Source organism: Geotrypetes seraphini, chromosome 7, assembly GCF_902459505.1.
Source record: "Geotrypetes seraphini chromosome 7, aGeoSer1.1, whole genome shotgun sequence".
Classification (NCBI taxonomy): Eukaryota; Metazoa; Chordata; class Amphibia; order Gymnophiona; family Dermophiidae; genus Geotrypetes; species Geotrypetes seraphini.
The window spans coordinates 165,229,414-165,251,161 of record NC_047090.1 but is presented as its reverse complement, the minus strand read 5'-3'; the positions used below and the strand labels follow the sequence as shown (position 1 = coordinate 165,251,161).

The following is a 21,748-nucleotide window of genomic DNA, read 5'->3' as shown; positions in this document are numbered from 1 at the left end:
TTAGGGAAGAAGACGGGAAGCACAATGGACTGGTTGAGGTGAAAAGCTGAGACCACCTTGGGAAGGAATTTAGGGTGGGTACGCAGAACAACCTTGTCATGGTGAAAAACAGTGAAAGGTGGGTCGGCAACCAGTGCATGCAGTTCGCTAACCCTCCTGGCAGAGGTGATGGCAATTAGGAAAAGCACCTTCCAGGTAAGAAGCCTGAGAGAAGCTGTGGCAAGAGGCTCAAACGGAGGTTTCATGAGAGCAGAGAGAACCACATTCAGGTCCCAGACGACAGGAGGAGGCTTGAGAGGCGGTTTGATGTTGAAGAGCCCTCTCATAAATCTGGAAACCAGAGGATGAGCCGTGAGGGGTTTTCCGAGAATAGGCTCGTGAAACGCCGTGATGGCACTGAGGTGGACTCTGATGGAGGTGGTTTTGAGGCCAGCGTTGGACAGCGAGAGCAAATATTCCAAGACAGTTTCCACCGCCAAAGAGGTGGGTTCTTGATGATGCCGGAGACACCACGAGGAGAATCTGGTCCACTTCTGATGGTAACATTGGAGAGTGGCCGGTTTCCTGGAGGCGTCCAAAATGAGGCGGACCGGTTGAGATAGATTCTCCGGAGAGGTCAGCCCGAGAGAAACCAAGCTGTCAGGTGGAGGGAAGACAGATTGGGATGCAGTAGAGACTGATTCTGCTGTGTAAGTAGAGTAGGAAACACAGGAAGAGGAATGGGCTCCCTGGAGCTGAGTTGAAGCAGGAGGGAGAACCAGTGTTGACGAGGCCACCGAGGGGCGATGAGGATCATGGTGGCATTGTCCTTGCGGAGTTTGGACAAGGTCCGCAACATCAGAGGAAGTGGAGGGAAGGCATAGAGGAACCGATCCCTCCAGTCGAGCAGGAATGCATCCGGTGCCAGACGGTGAGGAGAAAAGAGTCTGGAACAGAATTGGGGCAGCTGATGGTTGTGAGGTGCTGCAAAGAGGTCCACCTGCGGAGTGCCCCATCGAGCAAAGATGGAGAGCAGAGTCGGAGTGTCCAACGTCCACTCGTGAGGTTGAAGGATGCGGCTGAGATTGTCGGCCAGAGAGTTCTGTTCGCCCTGGATATAGACCGCCCTGAGAAAGAGATTGCGGTCCGTGGCCCAGGTCCAGATGCGCAGAGCCTCTAAACAAAGGGGGCGAGATCCGGTGCCGCCCTGCTTGTTTATGTAGTACATGGCGACTTGATTGTCCGTGCACAGGAGGAGGACTTGAGGGCAGAGAAGATGTTGGAAAGCCTTTAGGGCGTAGAACATGGCTCTGAGTTCCAGGAAGTTTATGTGATGACGACGCTCCTGTGGTGTCCAAAGTCCTTGAGTGCGTAGATCGCCTAGGTGAGCTCCCCATGCGTAGGGGGACGCATCGGTGGTGATGATCATAGAGTGAGGGGGCAGATGAAAGAGTAGACCCCTGGAAAGATTTGAGGAGTTCAACCACCATTGGAGAGATTGCTGAAGAGATGATGTCACAGAGATGGGATGAGAAAGAAGATCTGTAGTCTGTGACCATTGGTTGGCGAGAGTCCATTGAGGTGTCCTGAGGTGGAGTCGTGCCAGAGGGAGGACATGCACCGTCGAGGCCATGTGACCCAGGAGGACCATCATCTGTCGGGCAGGAATGGAGGGATGCAGGAGTACCTGACGGCAGAGATGGAGCAGGGTCTGCTTGCGATCGGAGGGGAGAAATGCCCTCATCAGCGTGGTGTCCAGGACTGCTCCGATGAATTGAAGTCGCTGGGTGGGAAGCAGATGCGACTTGGGGTAGTTGATCTCGAACCCCAGGAGGTGGAGGAGAGAGATGGTGTGATGAGTAGCTTGAAGCACGAGTTGAGATGAAGGTGCTTTCACCAACCAATCGTCCAAGTAGGGGAACACCTGGAGGTTGTGAGACCTGAGGAAGGCCGCCACCACTATCAGGCATTTGGTGAAGACTCTGGGGGAGGAAGCGAGGCCAAACGGTAGTACTTTGTACTGGTAGTGGTGGTGGAGTACCTGGAACCGCAGGTAGCGGCGAGAGTTCTGATGGATGGAGATGTGAGTGTAGGCCTCTTTGAGGTCCAGGGAACATAGCCAGTCGTGTTGAGAAAGAAGAGGGTAAAGTGTGGCAAGGGAGAGCATCCTGAACTTTTCCTTGACCAGACACTTGTTGAGGTCCCTGAGATCGAGAATGGGACGGAGGTCTCCCGTCTTTTTGGGTACAAGGAAGTAGCGGGAGTAGAATCCCTGGCCCCTTTGATCTGTAGGTACTTCTTCGATGGCATTGAGAAGGAGGAGGGATTGAACCTCCCTCAGGAGGAGGGGGGTTTGAGAGGAGTGAGAAACAGACTCTACGGGTAGGTTGTCCGGTGGTAGAGTCTGGAAGTTGAGAGAGTAGCCGTGGCGGATGATGTTGAGGACCCACTGGTCTGACGTGATGACCTCCCAACGGCTTGAGAAAATGGTGAGACGACCCCCTATAGGCTGTGGAAGAGGCAGCGAGGGTGGATGACTGGCTATGCCCTGGAGAGAAGAGTCAAAAGGGCTGAGATTGCTTAGCAGGCTGAGAAGGCTTAGAGGGTTGAGTGGCCTGAGATCGAGCCTGGGCATGGTGCTGCTGTTGACGGGGTCGCCGAGATTGTTGAGAAGGCGGATTGAGTGGCCTGGCTGAGAACCTCCGCTGGTAAGATGATTGAGGCCGATAGGGTCGAGTAGGCGGAGCCTTCTTTTTCGGCTTGATTAGGGTGTCCCACCTGGTCTCATGGGCCGAGAGTTTCTGGGTGGTGGAATCCAGTGACTCTCCAAAAAGTTCATCCCCGAGACAGGGGGCGTTGGCCAAACGATCCTGGTGGTTGATGTCCAGGTCGGAGACTCTGAGCCAGGCTAATCGACGCATGGCTACGGCCATGGCAGAGGCCCGAGAGGTGAGCTCGAAGGAGTCATATATTGAGCGGACCATATATTTTCGCATCTGGAGAAGGCCAGAGATGTGTTGTTGGAATAGCGGGACCTTGCGCTCAGGAAGGTACTTCTGGAGGGCAGACAGTTGTTGGACCAAATGTTTCAGATAGAAAGAAAAATGGAAGGAATAGTTGTTTGCCCTGTTGGCGAGCATGGCATTCTGGTAAAGCCTCTTGCCAAACTTGTCCATGGTCTTACCTTCTCTGCCAGGAGGGGTAGAGGCATAGACACTGGAGCCCTGAGTCTTTTTTAAAGTGGATTCCACCAGAAGAGACTCATGGGGCAATTGAGATTTGTCGAATCCAGGAATAGGAATGACCCGGTAAAGGTTGTCCAGTTTACGGGGGGCTCCCGGTACCGTGAGGGGATTTTCCAAATTTTTATAGAACGTTTCCCGTAGGATGTCATGCACGGGAAGCTTGAGGAACTCCTTAGGAGGTTGCTCAAAGTCTAAGGCCTCTAGAAAGGCTTGAGACTTTTTTGAGTCAGATTCTAGAGGAAGTGACAGGGCAGCAGACATTTCTCTCAGAAATTTAGAAAATGAGGACTGCTCTGGTTTGGAGGTGGCATCGGGTGCCGATGGTTCCTCATCAGATGAGGAGGGATCCTCTTCGGTACCGAGAGGAGTGTCCTCCCATAAGTCAGGGTCCCTGACCTCTGGTGCATGTCGAGACACCGGGGTGGAGGGAGCGGTATGGTGAGTCTTGGACAAAGACTTTCCAGAGCGCACCGAAACGGTACCCGGGGAGGACGATCGGCGTCTATCTCGGTCCCGAGAAGAATGCCGTACCGCCTGGTGCCGGGGAGGATCCAACGTGGCCTGAGAATGAACCACTGGATCGCCATGAAGTTGTTGGGCCGAAAGGATCGGCATAGAGGTGTTCACCGGTACCGAAGGGGTGGACACCGGGGGCTCGGTACGGGGCTCGGGCCGGTCTGGTACCGGAAGGAGCGGTGCCAGGATAGTGGGCAGCAGTTGTTCAAGTTGTTTCTTCAACTGCTCCTGGAGTTGAGCCTTTAAGATGGCCGAGATACGGTCATCGAGGGGTGGCATCGGAACCGCTTTCTTTTTCTTCGGTTCCTTAGATGCCGCTCCACGCCCCGGCGATGAGGAGGCCGATGACGAGGCACTCACCGAGATCGGGGCGGAGCGTTTGCGAGACCGGTTCGATGCCGGTAAAGACGGTGTCGCCACCGTAGCTGGAGGGCGCTCGAGGGAAGAGGAAGGCTTCTTAGCCGGCTTACCTGGCGCCAGCGACGCCGATGTGGGGTCGGTCGGTGTCGAGGACGACGGTGCCGATTTTTGAGGTGCCGCCGTTGAAGGTGAGGAGTCCATCGCCGACTCGGTGCCGAAGAGAAGAGTTTGTTGGATTCTTCGGTTTTTAAGAGTTCTCTTTTTAAGAGTGGCACAGCGGGTGCAGGAATCCGCCCGATGCTCCGGACCCAGACACTGCAAACACCAATTGTGTGGGTCAGTGATGGAGATCGGGCGTGCACACCGCTGGCACTTCTTAAAACCGACCTGCGGGGGCATGAAGGGGAAGATAGCCTCCGCAAAATCGAAGCCCGAGGCCTGTATACTGGCAACAGGCCCCGCCGGGGCAAAACGAAAGAAAAAAAGGGGAAAAAAGCAAAGTTTTTTTTTTTTTTTTTTTTGCAAATCAAAGAAAAAATAAACCCGAAGGTAAAGAAAGAAAAAATAAGGAAAAAAGCGCGAGCGGGAAGGCAAAAAAGTGGTTTCAACAGCCGTTGAAAAAACACACGCGTCTTCTTCGCTCCGCGGAAACGAAGAAACTGGGGACCACGCACTCCTCCGTCGGGCGGGAAGGCACTCGCGCACGCGCGGTGCGGCCAACTAGAAACTTCTAGTTAAAAAGGTCCGTACCGAGGGCTCCGTCGGTGACGTCACCCATGTGTTAAGAATATGCTGCCTGCTTGTCCTGGGATAAACACACCTTTCTCTTGCAGGGTTGTTGGATTATTGCTACCAGCTTATTTTTAATGGTGCTGCAATTGTGAGAAGAGAGAAACAAACCCCAAGAGGTCAGTCTGCGGTCAAACACAAAGAAAGTTGTAATACAGTCTAAAATGAACAATGTGCAAAACATTTGCTCAGGTTTCAGCATTTGGCACAAATGTTCCTCCCTGTGTGTTTGTGTAAAAGAGAGAGAGAGATCCATTCCCAGTGGCCCACCCTTGTACATGGCTGCATCCCAGACTTTTCTGATGGTCTTGAAATTTGGATAAATATTAAAATGTACACAAATTCAGAAATAATTAAATCAATGTTTATGTGTATTCAAATATTCGATATACTGCTATTTCTGGTTTATAATAATAATAACTTTATTCTTGTATACCACCCAACAATGAGTTCCAATCAAGAAGAACTGTACAATCAGTGAAGCATACATAAAACAAGATTAAAAACAAACTTATCAAACAAATATGTTTTCAAGGACTTTCTGAAGACATAATATGAATGTATTTGTAGAACCAAAGGACTTAACCAAGAGTTCATTTTTCCTAACTGGAAAGCAAAATCTTGTTTAAAAATCTCTTGTAGCGACAAGCCTTTACAGAAGGGTACATGAACATACAGTTGTTACGGGTATTTTTAGATGATTTGTATAATTTAAATTGGGAGGATAGGTATCCCAGAGCCAGTCCAAAAAGAGTTTTAAAGCAAATGCAGCCAAATTTAAAAAGAATTTGCGCTTCGAATGGTAGCCAATGTAACTGCTGATAAAAAGGACCGATATGGTCGTATTTTTTTAGGCCAAAAATTAGGGGCACTGCCGTGTTCTGTATTACTCGAATATGATTTAAGATTTTTTTTTTTATAAGATGCCAAGTAGAGAATGACACGGTGACAAAATTCATCACTGTTCCCATCCCCGTGGATAACCGCGGGAAATAATCCCTTGTCATTTTCTAGTGTCTATTTCAACCTCGGTCCTTCTACACCAGCATTCTTCAAAGCAAAGCTTGTGGGTCAGTGGTTGTGCCCAATTATACTCTGATTCTTCCCTCTCTCCTTAAAGAATGACATGAAGATGGTTTCCCGCGGGGACGGGAACGGTGATGAATTTTGTCACCGTGTCATTCTCTAATGCCAAGTAAATAATGTTGCAATAATCAAGAGCAGACAGAATTAAGAGACTGAACTATCAGTCTGAAAGAAACTTAGTCAAAATATTTTTTAATAGTTCAAAGTTTCCAGAGGATCATAAAACATTTTTTTTATCATAGGTCACAGCAGTTAACAATAAAAATTATAAACAAGAATGAAATGAACAGCAATAATGATTGAGCCCTATGCTAAGTTAAACAGAGACAAAGACAGACATAGAATAGAATAAAATCATATAACTTTCTCAGCTTTAGGCAGGCGCTCTCACCTCAACCAGCGGCGGGAGGGGAAACCCAGAGTGACCGCTGGTGAAAAAAACAAAACTGTATTTCAAGAAGAGAGATTTAAATTTAGTAAAAGCAGAGTTTGGTCCATATAGGTAGAAGTAAATCATTCCATAATTTTGGGACAAGGCCAAAAGAAGGCGGAATTTCTAGCTGATTTGTAGTGAGGTTTTTTTTTCAGAAGGGGGGGGAGAGAACTAGGGGTCATTCTGGGGACTGAATTGGCACTTGGACGGTTAAGTGCAGATATTCAACACTTAGGGCTCTTTTTACAAAGCCGCGCTAGCGGTTTTATCGCACGCACCGGATTAGCGCGCGCTAGCTGGAAATCTACCGCCTGCTCAAAAGGAGGCGGTAGCAGCTAGCGTGTGTGGCAAGTTAGCGTGCACTATTCCGCGCGTTAAGGCCCTAGCGCAGCTTTGTAAAAGGGGCCCTTAACCCACCAAGGTCACCACATAAATAGGACCGCATAAAGTCAATTGTAAGCTCTTCTGAGCAGGGACCGTCTATTGAATGTTAAATGTACAACAATCTGGAGGCAGGAACAAAATGTGAGGTTATTAAATTTGCGGATGACACCAAACTATACAGCAGGGTTGAAAACACGGAGGACTGCAAAGATCTCCAAAAAGATCTGACAGCGCTGGAAGAGTGGGCCAAAAAGTGGCAAATGAGCTTCAACATAGGGAAATGCAAGGTCATGCATGTAGGGAAAAAGAACCTGATGTTCACTTACAAAATGGGGGGATCACCGCTAGGGGCAACCTTGAAAGAGACCTGGGAGTAATGGTAGACACAACATTGAAGGCATCGGCACAGTGCGCCACAGCCTCAAGGAAGGCAAACAAAATGTTGGGCATCATTAAGAAGGGTATCACGACCGGGACGAAGGAAGTCATCCTGACACTGTATCGTGCAATGGTGCGCCCGCACCTGGAGTACTGTGTCCAGTACTGGTCGCTGTACCTCAAGAAGGACATGGCAGTACTTGAGAGTCCAGAGAAGAGCAACTAAGCTAATAAAGGGTATGGAAGACCTCTCATATAATGACAGACTGAAAAAGCTGGGGCTTTTCTCCCTGGAAAATCGGAGACTTATAGGAGACATGATAGAAACCTTCAAGGGATAGAAACCATGAAGGGCGTAGAAAGAGTAGACAGGGACAGATTTTTCAAATTATGGGGGACCACAAGTACAAGGGGGCACTCAGAGAAATTGAAAGGGGGAAGGTTTAGAACAAGCGCCAGGAAGTTCTTTTTCACCCAGAGGGTGGTGGATACATGTAACGCGCTACCGGAGGATGTGATAAGCAGGAGCACGCTACAGGGCTTCAAAGAAGGTTTGGATAGGTACCTGGAAAACAAAGGGATTGAGGGGTACAGATAGGAGTAGAGGTAGGTTATAGGGATAAGATTAGAGGATTAGAGGCAGTTACAAAATTAGTCAGGGACACTGTTCAGGCAATTAGGCCTGATGGACCGCCGCGGGAGCCGACAGCTCTTCAAGATGGACCTCTAGTCTGCCTCAGCGGAGGCAACTTCTTATGTTCTTATGCATGCGTTTCAGTGCTACAGAAATGATAAATAGTAGCAGTGGTATGGTTCACATCAGTGGGACACAGAATATGGCTTGGTATATAAGGAATTATCACAGAAGATAAGTATAGAGGGGTAACTTAAAAGTGCTTTACTAAAATCCTAAATATCTCTGAAAAGCTCTCTCTGGCTATAATAATCTCAGGGAGACATGGCCGTTCAAACCCAAATCTCTGGTGCTTCGGCTCGACTATTGAAAGCTCTCTTAATGATTACAATTAAAACTATTTTGAACAAGTGGAAAAATCCGTCTTCGCTAACCTATGCCGCATGGTGGAACTTAGTATGTAGCAACAAAACCCAAAGGAAAAAGGGGGGGGTCCAACGTTGTCTGCAGTGAATAAACCAACAAGGAACAAACAAACCAAAACTGCAGATATGTACAACGATGTAGGCAAACTTTATTGTGACAACAAAAATGTAATTAAAAACCTTTTTACCAAACAGGGGACCCAACACGGTCCGTGTTTCGGACAACCTTCATCAGGGGTCCAAGGTAGAAAAGGGAAAAAACATACGTCACAAAAAATGCAGTTAAACATACAATAGAAACAAACAGATAAGATGTAATGCCGAAGGTCACTAGATATTTTAAAATATCGCTCAAGTAGAGCTCTAGTCAGGTGCCGTTTATAGAATTAGCCCCTCAATGCTTAGCCAGCCAATGTGAATTTAGCAGAGAGACGTGACTGTTGTGGACCAGTATTAAGACTCAAGATGCAGGGAAAATTAACAGCGAAGAAAAAACTGCAGACAAATGTACAAGATACAGGCAAAGTTCATTCCGAACAAACAGATTGTTGCTTCAGTTGTTTTTGACAGCATATTTTAATCGCCAAAGCACACAGATCAGGCATTTTTGTTGCGAGTGTGTTTGATAGCCACCATCCTATAGGACCCCTGAGGAAGACGTGTTGATCGAAACACGGACCGTGTTGGGTCCCATATTTTGCAAATAGTGGTTCATTTGTATGCAACAATCTATTCACCATACTCTTCAAAAAATACATAAAACCTATCCAGCACAACCAATCCCAACCCAATATCCAACACTCTATTTACCCTTAGATCTCTCTAATGCTCTTTTATCTACCAAACGTTATCTAAAACCCATAATTTCAACCTATTCTTATCTCCTAAAGACCTCCACTTACCTTTGGCAATTCTTTTACCCAACATATATTACCTTAAAAATTCTATGTCATCGCTTATTCTATTCCTTCAAATTTTGAATGTAATTTTTGTTTTAGTTTGGATGTAATCCGCCTTGAACCGCAAGGTAATGGCGGAATAGAAATCACTAATGTAATGTAATGTAATGTAATGTACATTTGTCTGCAGTTTTTTCTTTGGTTTACCGCATTTTTACTGCAGATTTGGGGGATTTTCTTTTCTTGTCTTTGGGAAAATTAACAGAACATCATCAGCACAGAAGAAAATCTTTATTTTATGTTATGTGACAACATCAAAAGTAGGGGTCCGGCACCGTTTTAAAAATCAGCTCCAAAGTGTTCCTGAAGGAGTCAAGCTGCAGAAGGGGGTTTTTTTTTGGTTGTTTTTTTTTTAAATACCTTAGGGAAGTGGCATCAGCTAACATCATCCAAAATCCAGATTGTGGTATGAGAGACCAAATCTTACTACATCCCACGACACAGTAAGGAGGTCTCTTGTCAGTGAAAAGTGCTTCATTACGCACCTTCCCAAAAGGTGCAATTTTGACAGAAATGTTGGATTTTTATACAAAGTACAGAGCAACAGAACCAAGAGGAAAAAGGGGGGGTCCAACCTTGTCTGCAGTGAAAAAACCAACCAGGAACAAACAAACCAAAACTGCAGATATGAACAACGATGTAGGCAAAATTTATTGTGTCAACCAAAGTATATTTAAAAACCTTTTTACCAAACAAGGGACCCAACACGGTCCGTGTTTGGGACAACCTTCATATTACAATATCTAGTGACCCTCGGCGTTACATATTATCCGTTTGTTTCTACTGTATGTTTCACTGCATTTTTTTGTGACATATGTTTTTTTCCCTTTTCTACCATGGACCCCTGATGAAGGTTGTCCGAAACACGGACCGTGTTGGGTTCCTTGTTTGGTAAAAAGGTTATTAAATATACTTTGGTTGTCACAATAAATTTTGCCTACATCATTGTACATATCTGCAGTTTTGGTTTGTTTATACAAAGTACAGGGCACAACACCACGTGTACTTAACAGAAGCGCCCTGCGATAGTTTCAGGAGTATATTCTGTTGAAGTGTTTTCCAGATAAGAGGCGTAAGCTCCCACTTCAGGACTTAGAGAAGAGAGAAGCTGAGGGATAATAAAGGAAAGCCGGTGACTTAATGTAAAGAGGAAGGAAAGGGATTTGATAAACCACCTTTCAAATCAGTTTACGTATTTAAATTCTGGGTCTGTATATTTTATTGCTGAAGCAATGGAGGATTAAGGACCGGATTCTATATAAGGTGCCTATATAGTCGAGCCGAAGCACCCTAATCGAGCATGCCTAACTTTGGAATCAAAGCTCAACGTTTAAGAAAAAAAGATATCTTCTTCCACCTCGATACGGCCCGTGACATCGAGACGTTCAAATATATCACGGGCCGTATCGAGGTGGAAGAAGATATCTTTTTTCTTAAAGGTCCCACGGCAACAAGAGGGCATCCTTTGAAGCTCAAGAGTGGGAAATTTCATTGTGACACCAGAAAATATTTCTTCACCGAAAGGGTGGTTGATCTCTGGAATAGTCTTCCACTACAGGTAATTGAGGCCAGCAGCGTGCCAGATTTTAAGAAAAAATGGGATTGGCACATGAGATCTCTTCAAGGAGAAAGTTAGGGGGTGGGTCATTAGTGTGGGCAGACTAGAAGGGCCATGGCCCTTTTCTGCCGTCAGTTTCTATGTTTCTATGTTCTATGTTTAAAAAAAATAAATAAATAAATTTGGCATGGTAATTGATCGCACCAGTTTTCAGCCAATCAATTAAAAAAAAGCAATTAAGAGTTTGGCACTGAACTCTTCGTCTGCTTAGCAACACCTAAGTGGAGGCACCCTCCGACACCTAACGATGCCTACATGAAAAGTAGGCGTGGTTGACTTGGGCAAGTTAGGCATTGGCAAATTAGGCCAAGTAAAACCTGACCCAATATACCGGCGCCTACCTCTAGGACGCCTAGTGATGCCTAAGCACGCCTAGGCACCGCTAGGCAGGATTCTGTAAGCGGTGCCTAGCGGATTTGGCAACAGTGCCTACAATATAGGCACACTTAGGTGGCATTTATAGACGCTGACCCTAAGGGGTCCTGTACTAAGGCACCCTAGCCGTTTTAGCACGCGCTAAACACTAATGCGTCCATGGACTATAATGGACACGTTAGCGTTTAGCACACGCTAATATTTAGCGTGCGCTAAAACGGCTAGGGCGCCTTAGTAAAAAGACCCCTAAGTGACTTCCCCAGATTTACGAGGAGTTGAAGTGGGCATCAAACCTGCTTCCCCTGGTTCTCAGGCCACTGCATTAACCATTAGGGCTCCTTTTACGAAGCCGCGCTAGCGGGTTTAACGCGTGCGACTTTTCAACATGCGCTAACCCCCCGCGCGCTGGCCTAAAAACTACCGCCTGCTCAAGAGGAGGCGGTAGCGGCTAGCGTGGACGGCGGTTTAGCGCACGGTATTACGCACGTTAAACCCCTACCGCGCCTTCGTAAAAGGAGCCCTTAGTGTACTCCTCCAATATTACCAGCAGATTCACCGAGAAACCCTACCCAATGCCCAGCCTGCACCACTTTAAAGATGCCTCTTTGAACTGTACCAGCGACTTTTTTTTTTTTTTTTGCTTATTTTGCTTTCTTGCTACTGTTTTCATGAATATCTTCTTTTGGGAGATACCCTTAATACAGGTGTTTTCTCAAAAGATTAGTTAGTCTCTGGACTGGCTTAAAAACATTTTATTTTTTTTTTTTTTTTAGTGTAGATTTTCTCATAAGATCTGGTAGTATTAAAGGCCTGGCCCAAACCCACTGGAACGGTGTCAGGTCAAAAGCGCGCCGGGACAAAGGCGCGCGCAGACAATTGAGCGCAGCGCGGAGGTGCGCGCTGCAGAACATTACTGTTTTTAGGGCTCCGACGGGGGGGGGTGTGGGGGGGAACCCCCCCACTTTACTTAATAGAGATCGTGCCGTGTTGTGGGAGGTTTGGGGGGTTGTAACCCCCCACATTTTACTAAAAACTTCACTTTTTCCCTGTTTTTAGGGAAAAAGTTAAGTTTACAGTAAAATGTGGAGGGTTACAACCCCCCAAACCCCCCACAACGCCGGCGCGATCTCTATTAAGTAAACTGGGAGGGGCTCCCCAACAAAACCCCCCGTCGGAGCCCCTAAAAACTGTAATTTTCTTCGGCGCGCGCCTCCGTCTTGCGCTCAGTTGTTGGCGCGCGCCTTTGTCTTTCGCGGGGTTGTCTATGAACCCACTGGAACCTTTTGATTAGAATTTCTACAAATTTTCTGTGTATCCTCCACGGCTGGCGACTCAGTTCACAACCCCCGGATGAGATGTGGGTTACCTAAGTATGCTGTGCTGATTTATTCATATGTAAATTGTACATAGCCCTTTTAAATGTACCACTTCAGCACCTTTTCTTTTTTTAATGGATGCTTTTATACAAATTAGTAATGAAGACTATTTAAAGATGGTGTGAGAAGCTCTCAGTTTAGGCAGTCTTATGACACAGCCAGATTCTGCTTTTGACACGCTTTCTAAACAGATCCAAAAAGATCAGCAGCCTTCTTGGTGAACAACCATTTTAGAGATGGCCAGATCCTTGGCCACAAATCCTTAATTGAACCTCAAGAGGCCACAGCCATAAAATTTCCAAGAACGAGCCAAGACCTCTACGTGGACAAACATCGAGATCTGTGCAGAGGGGTACCTTACCTGCGACAGCAGCTTATTGTCACCCTCTAGGAGCTTCACTTTTGTTTCAAGTTGCCTGATGTAGTGCGAAGAGTCTGAAAGAGATAAAATGATACCATACATGTGAATCTCCAATGATTCTCAAAAGGAAGAGCATAATAACCCCTCCCTAATGTACCCTCCTTCTATGCGTCTTTTCTATTTACAAATGTAATTCTTCCCACTTTTCCACTCATTTCTGTCTTATGTCTCTGTTTTTAACCTCTGAAATTTTAAACTTTTACTATATTGCTGTACACCACTTAGACAGCTATTATAAGCAATATATCACATTTTAATAATAAACTTGAAACGTGAAATAAACTTGTAGCAAAAGTATTGACATTAGTGGAACATAGCCATACTTTTTAATAATTATTTAGCTGGAAAAATGATGAGATTCAGTTTTCAATCATTCCTAATGTGGCAGTCAGCAGAACTGGATCTTGGTAGATATGTCATACCCAAATAGGCATCTGCGTTTGTTAAATACTGCTTGGTTGATTTCTTCCTGCTCAGAAAAGGCGCGGATTTCCTCGTTGTGCCTGATCTAGCTGTAGTCATGGTGTCTACAAATCTTAACTTTAGTTTTACGTTTCTTAGGTGCTATAGGTTATTTCTCGTCTCTACAGGCAGCTCCTGTCATTCACTTTCCCATATGAGTTCAGCTTTTCTTGCAGCAATAAACGCATCAATCTAATTAGTGTCTTTGGCAATTACTCTCCCCATCTGGTGCATGATGGATAGTGCGCCAGTCTCAAGACAGTAAGGATCCCACATATCCAGGGCTCATTTATTGGCTGGGTCTCAGGTTAAAATGATGGAAGGGGGTTTTACACACTTAGGCTCGGATTCTATAAATGGCGTCCCATTTATAGGCAGCGGTAGGCGTCCTACCGCTGTCTAACCAGCCAATTGAGATGCATGTTTTTTAAAAAAACCTCCCAAGGCAGGCTGCCTACATTGGAGGCGCCTCCGGGGGGCGCACAAGCCCACCTAAGCTCGCCTAAGGCTAGGCGTGGGCGTGGTTTGGCCCAGAAGTAGACTTAGGCAGACCTAGGCAGACGTGCGCGTCTCCCTAGGCCAGCGGGAGACGCATACAGTGTAGGCCAGTAAAATGCTGGCCTACATTGTAAGTAGATGCAGCCACTGAGCTTACTGTGGCAAGGGAAGAGGGAGCATCACAAGCAACTCTTGCCTTGGGTGCTGTTTTGTGCAGTGACTGCTCCAAGTAGTAGCACTCTGCACTCTCATAAGAGCATAAGAATAGTCACAGCGGGTCAGACCGATGGCTTATCTATTACAATATCCTGCTTCCAGCAATGGCCAATCCGGGCCACAAATACCTGGCAGAATCCCAAAGAGAAGCAAGGTTCTGGAATCCCAAAAAGAATAGCAAGGTTCCATACGGAATCCCAAAGCCAGATTTCATGCTGTGGTTTCTCCCATGTCCATCTTAACAGCAGATTATAGCCTTTTCCTCCAGGAATGGACAAAGGTTCATTCCCAGCTTTAGTCATCCAAGGCCGACTGGGGCCCTTAAGGTTGGAGTGATAGTAGCTACATTTAGGGCTCTTGGTCTACACTTATTTATTTTCCACCTTTATCCATGCATTAGCTCACATCTTTTTCCAATCTAAGGCCAGTTATATTCAGGAATGGCGGTATTTTCTGTTCCTAGTGGGCTCACAATCTAAGTTTGTACAAGAGGCAATGAAGGGTTAAATGGCTTTTTGGCAAACCCTGCTATAAGATCCCAGTTAAGACCTGTCACTTGCAATGATTAAGTTGAGGGTATGGAGAACCTTTCATATGCCGAACGGTTAGACAGGCTGGGGCTCTTTACCCTGGAGAAGCGGAGACTGAGAGGGGACATGATAGAAACTTATAAAATCATGAAAGGCATAGAGAAGGTGGAGAGGGACAGATTCTTTAGACTAGCAGGGACAACTAAAACAAGAGGTCATTCAGAAAAACTGAGAGGAGACAGATTCATAACGAATGCAAGGAGGTTCTTCTTCACTCAGAGGGTGGTGGACACCTGGAACGCGCTTCCCGGAGAGGTAATAAGACAGAGTACAATTCTGGGGTTCAAAAAGGGACTGGATGACTTCCTGGAAGCGAAGGGGATAACAGGGTACAGATAGAGGTTTACCGTACAGGACATTGAGCGAATAGGGTATGGATATTTCAGGTTAGGTAGGGAACACTTTCAGGTCATGGACCTGGGGGGCCGCCGCGGGAGCGGACTGCCGGGCACGATGGACCCCTGGTCTGACCCGGCAGAGGCAACGCTTATGTTCTTATGTTCTTATGTTTTCAGGTTGATCACAACGAGATATTCGCAAGCAACAGAGGACATGCATGCTAATACGTCTCATGCATATTCATTGTGGATATCCTGAAAACCCAACTGGCCAGGTGGCTCCTGAAGACTGGGTTGAAAACCACTGTGTTAGAGCCACTTTACTTTGTGGTTTTGAAGCCGATATGTTAACAATTTTCAAAAGTTGTTTAAAGGCTTTTCCTTTGGTGGATAAAAGGCAAATACTAGAGACACAAAGGGCTTGATTCTAAAAATGGCATCCTATCGTCATCTAATGGACCAATTGGGACACATGTTTAAAAAAAACAAACCAAAAATCAATGGGTTGAAGGACGCCTACAATATAGGCATTGTTCAAATATGTAAGGAGACATCTAGGCATGCCTATGGACGCTTAAGGCCTTTGGCGTCCGTAGGCATGCCTAGACGCTTCTTGTAGGCCTGAGTCAGATGCCTAAAATGTAAGCCTGTAAAATCTGGCCTACATTTAAGGCAGGGATCTCAAAGTCCTTCCTTGAGGGCCACAATCCAGTCGGGTTTTCAGGATTTCCCCAATGAATATGCATTGAAAGCAGTGCACGCACATAGATCTCATGCATATTCATTGGGAAAATCCTGAAAACCCGACTGGATTGCGGCCCTCAAGGAGGGACTTTGAGACCCCTGATTTAAGGCGTCTGTAGAAGAAAAATAGATGCGATTCTGGAAATGCCACCTACTGGCGACTGACACACATGCAGAAGATGCCATTTCCAGAATCAGGCCCAAAGTTTCAAAAGGAAGGACTCAACTACTTTGGAAGTCGTTTCTTCTAAGAAAACTCTCCATTTCAGTGTTTCTTGTTTTGGTAACTACTTTGGGAGAAACTGAGCGACTGAAATGGATTCAGGTAAAACAAATCAGTTATGCCTAGAGGGCTTTTTTGATTTCTTCTTTTGCAACACATGAACTATGGCTTCCTTTTCTTGGTTTGCTTATGTACGCTGTATTCTGAAAATTGCAACTTAAAAAAGAAAAAGCCCCCCTTCTGCAAAACAGCATATTAGTCGCAAGAGTCTTAGTCTACCACTTATGGATTTCTACGCAGATAGAACTTGGATGTTTCTAAAAGTAACATGAGGTCCTGTTCATGTCTGTTCACAACCAATTAGACACTTGTTTAAGCAGGCACGACGAGTAAGTGCCCTTAAAATCATCCTGCAGGGGACAAGGATGTATGTGAGGACTGTTCTTTCAAATTTCAATTCTCCTGTCCTCATTGTACAAGGCAATCCAGCCGTGCTAAACCTTAACCAAAAATTTAAAATTGAACACCCTCTGAACATGAAAATATGAAATTCAAGCTTAGATCTAATCAAATGTTATAACCATCTTTCATTACCTAAACAGCAAGGTAGCTTCCAATATAGAACATCCTTATCAATTTACTGTTACAGTTATATGAAACACAAATTTTTCATACTGGAAACAAAGACATGAAACAGATGTCTCAGACACACAAAAACAGAAGTGACAAATAGTAATGGCAGGACGGTTTGGGGCTATGGAGAACAGACCACCCTGGCACAGGTAACTGTTGAAGGCATGATGGAAGAGAAATGTCTTCAGGGTTGCCTTAGATTTATGGTAGTTTGGCTCATTTTAATCACTGGGGAAGCCTGCTCCACAATACAGAAGTTCGATAGGAGAATGACCTTCTGCAGCCTCAAAATGAACTTCCTGCAGGAAAAGCCATTAGAACTGGTAGGCTTGAGTAGATCCAATAGGATGCATAAAAGTGTGTGGCATCAAAAGAAATAAGTGTAGATCTGGAGAGGAACAGAGCACACCAAACACAATGCAGCAAAAAAAAAAAAAAAAAAAGACAAAGGACCTCAACAAACAGGGACTTGTCTTTTATTGACCCAACACGAGCCGTGTTTCGACGTATGACTGCATCAGCGGTCAAGCCAATGAGCAAAATGCGATTATCAAACTTCAGGGATCAGAATCAGTCCTAAAGCCCTGTATTACTTCAGCAGGAAAGTGATCTCTTCAATATGCACAAATCAGTAAAAAAATTAAAAAAAATTTTTATGGACAAGTGCTGTTCAGAGAGCAGAGAGGTCTTGTGGTTAAAGTTTTGAGCACCGTACAACAATAATTTAACTGCTATATTTTGGCTCTTCTAATCTTTTCATCAACCCAATACCGGCTCCAGCGAGCAAGAGAGTTGCAATAATAATAATAATAATTTATTTATATGCCGTCATACTGGGAAAGTTCTAAGCGGCAACAAGCAATACAGCTAAGAATCAATGAGTGAATGAGATACTAAGGTCTCTTTAGAGAACTGATTTTCTTTAGGGTGAGGAATGAGGAACGTATCAAAGAAAAAATGTGTTTTACATAGTGAAAGTGCGAGTCAAGCATTACTTGAGTGTAGTGAGATGCTTCAAAAAGTCAGCAATTACACATAAGATGAATATGAGGAGGAGGAACGAAGAGCCAGGTGCCCTTAATGCTTCCGCTTTAGGAAAGGGATCATTAAGATTTTATTAGCCCAAAAATATGTACACTTCCCCTAACTCCTCACAGCTCTCTCTCATTTCAATGCATTCCACAGGCTAGGAACAGGGAACGGTATTTCCCTTCTCTCACCACATGCAAAACCAATACTGCCACATTCTCAATCTCAGCTAAACCTGGAGGGGGGGGGTAGGGTTGGAGAAAGAAAGAATATTGTCCTTTTACCCCTCTGGTTTTCTGACCCAGCCAATTCCCACCTTCACATGTTTTCTCAGTTCTGTTTGAAGGTTTAGGAGCAAAAGAGAGGGGGGTGGGGGAGGGAATTCTAGAACATTTAAGTGCTTTGATACCGAGGGTTTACAGAGAATATTTCATTTTCCACAAAACAAGTAAGGAGTCTGGCTATTTCAATTACAACTTTTATGTATATTGGCTAAAAACTGATACTCTGTTTCTAATTTTCCTCTTTACTGTAACTTGGATTTTATTTTTATGGTTTTTGTTGTTGTTTTTTTAATATAATTCTATAGCCACTTTAATGACCATCCCATTAACCCTTTCAGGACCATAAGGATCGTAGGCCAATTTTTGTGGTTTTGACGACATTTTTATGGTAAAAAGGGCTTGCAGATGCCAAAAAATTGATTTTTTTTGTGAAATATCATTATTTTTTTAAAAAAAAATCACACTTCTGGCTTATGGACAGTGTGGCAAGTGAATCTTCTCGTCAATCTGGCAACGACGCTAATGAATGAATGTCGGAACCAGTTTGTTTACATAAAGGCAGTATCATATGGAGTCCGTACATATCAAATTTAAAACTGTAGACTATCCCAATCAAAATTTATAGGATTTTAAAGTTATGGGACAAATATGTCCCTTGGTCCTGAAAGGGTTAAGTAACATCAAAAACACTGCTCTTCAAGTGCTACAACCGTAAAAAATGCTGAGAAAAGAGGATGAGGCATATTCCAGCAGCACTGGGCAGAAACCATGAAATAACATGGCCGAACAGATGAGGGGCGGGGAAAGCGGAGGGAAGGGAGGAGACCAAGGAGTCCTTTTCACTTAAGGGTATAGTGACCAGGGCTGTGGAGTAGAAAATGACACAGGAACAAAGTTTGTCCCCGTTCCCGCCCCATCCCCACAAACTCTGTTCCCACCCTCGCCCTGTACACACAGGCCCCATCTCCATACGTGCTCTATCCTCGTGAGCTCTGTCCCCATCCCGTACCCACAGATTCTGCCATCATTTGCGTAAGCCAAGAACACTTATCATTTTATATTTAAGCCTTTTTATTAAAGTATAAAACAGGACAGTATGCTGTACAACTGTTTATAAATCACAACTAGAGCCTTCCATTTCTATCTGGTTTTGGTACAACCTTCCCAAAGATTCAGTTGCCTATGTTTTCACATCATCTGAGAAGATAATTCGATCGTCTTTCAGACATGGGCGTAGAAGAGAACTTAAACTGTAGTAGATGAACAGGAAAATAGGTTATTAGACAAAAGCGCGCACCGACAAAGGCGCGCCGAGACAACTGAGCGCAAGGCGGAAGCCCGCGCCGAAGAAAAACAGTGTTTTAAGGGGCTCCGACGGGGGGGTGTTCGTGGAGAAACCCCCCCCCCCCACTTTACTGAATACAGATTGTGCCGGCGTTGTGGGGGGGTTGGGGGGTTGTAACCCCCCTCATTATACGGGAAACTTCAGTTTTTCCCTGTTTTTTTAGGGAAAAAGTGAAGTTTTCAGTTTTCAGTATATTCATCCCCTTCCCCTCCTTACCTCCCTTTACATTTTATTAAAACTTCAATGTAATTTTGTATCTTACCCTTACCCCAGTCCCCCTCTGTATCATATGTCTATGGCTTGTCCAACAACTATGTAATTTACATATTGCCCCCTTTTATTTTTTTCTTAAATTTTAGCAATGTAAACCGACCAGATACTTGTCGATGATCAGTGTTATTAAATAGTAAATAAACTTGGAAACTTAGGTAGTCTCGAGTTAAACGTAGCCCCTCTGGGCGTAAGAACAGAAGAATTGCCGCTGCTGGGTCAGACCAGTGGCATTATGTATAAACTATGCCTTCTCACTTTTAAATCTCTGGCATCCAAAACCCCAGCCTTTATTTATAGGGTTTTAATTCCGTACACATCGCCTAGACTTCTGAGGTCAAGTGACCAAAATTTGCGGCTGTACTCACTTGAGGAAAGAAGAGAACGGGGAGATATGATTGAAACATATAAGTACATCACGGGACGCATCGAGTCAGAAGATGATATCTTCTGGCTCATGGGACCCTCAACCACCAGAGGGCATCCGCTGAAGATCAGGGGAGGGAAGTTTCATGGCGACTCCAGGAAGTACTTCTTCACCGAAAGAGTAGTGGATCATTGGAACAGACTCCCACTCCAGGTGATAAAGGCCAGCAGCGTGACGGATTTTAAGAGAAAATGGGATACTCACGTGGGATCTTTAAGGGAGTAAATTCAGGGGAGGGGATACTTGGAATGAGCAGACTTGGTGGGCTATAGCCCTTTTCTGCTGCTTTTTCTATGTTTCTATGTTTCTATGATGGCAGATAAAGGCCAAATGGCCACAGCATCCACTATCTCCTCCTCTCCCTATTGGCTAAGGCTCTTAACATTTGCATCTCCTCTTCCTATTGGCTAAAGCTCTTTACATCTGCATTGTGAGGTCATAGGGCTTTATGGTTATAGAAACAGACTCCCACTCCAGGTGATAAAGGCCAGCAGCGTGACGGATTTTAAGAGAAAATGGGATACTCACGTGGGATCTTTAAGGGAGTAAATTCAGGGGAGGGGATACTTGGAATGGGCAGACTTGGTGGGCTATAGCCCTTTTCTGCTGCTTTTTTCTATGTTTCTATTCCCTCTCTTAAAGTAATCAACACAAGGCAGCAGACTATTTTTTTCTGTCACGGCTCCTCAATCTTGGAATTCTCTTCCAATTCACCTAAGAGATGAAAAGAATCTTGGAATATTTAAGAGTAAATTAAAGAGTCTTCTTTTTCAAGATGCATTCAATGTTTAATTGAACTGCTTTTGGCTCTGAAATTTATTTATTTTTTTTCTTTTACTACTTCTATCATTTTTTATTCCCCATCCTATTGTTTTTACCTTAATTGTTCTACTTTTATATCTAAATTGTATTTCATCCCGAGTTTTCCTCTTGTTTCTTTTTTATCAATGTATGTCTATCTTAATTTATTATGTATTAGTAGCTACGAAACTTGTTGTTTATATTTGTAATTTTAATCATTATTATGTATCAGTAGCTATGATACATTTCTTTTAAGTTTGTCTCCCCTTATTTTGTATTTTTGTAATTTTATTACTTTGTACATCGCTTAGAATTCGGAATAAGCGATTAATCAAATGTTATAATAAACTTGAAACTTGCTCGATGGAAGATATCATGTCATGCAATTTCTTTCGGAAACAGATAGCGGTGCTCCTTGAGAAGACTTTAGAGGTCTCAAAGGTGCGTAGAGGGCTAACTTATTCTTCAAGTGCTCTGGTCCATTTTGTCTGAGAACCTTGAAAAAAAAATCAAACACAGTTTTAAATTTTGCTCTCTAAGGCAGCCAGTGTAGTTTCCACAGGAAGGGTGCGATGTGGTCACAGATGTATTTAAACACCACTTATTGAGCTGGTGTTAACTAATCTACATTATCTGCTACATTAACGGGCAAATATCATCTATTTCTCACGGTGCAGTCTGTGCAGGGTCAGCTCACCTAGGTGCTGGGCTGCTGGCCATGAACTGTTAGTATGCATTAATTGCACATTAATTTTTGCTAAACGCCGCTAAAAATGTCAAAAATAACAAATTTCATAGCATGAAAATGTATGTGCTGGTATATCTAGGGCAGGGGTGTCCAATGTCGGTCCTCGAGGGCCGCAATCCAGTCGGGTTTTCAGGATTTCCCCAATGAATATGCATTGAAAGT

General features: G+C 44.7%; 1 protein-coding gene across 5 annotated transcripts in view; it reads right to left on the bottom strand.

Moving 5' to 3' along the window:
• CCDC85C (coiled-coil domain containing 85C) overlaps positions 1-21,748 on the bottom strand; it is a 249,335-nt gene that overhangs the window by 65,439 nt on the left and 162,148 nt on the right. For all 5 annotated transcript variants that reach the window (XM_033952299.1, XM_033952301.1, XM_033952300.1 and 2 more), the window contains exon 2: positions 12,919-12,992. In XM_033952299.1, coding sequence (XP_033808190.1) covers positions 12,919-12,992 — 74 coding nt within the window. The remainder of the gene's footprint in view (positions 1-12,918; positions 12,993-21,748) is intronic.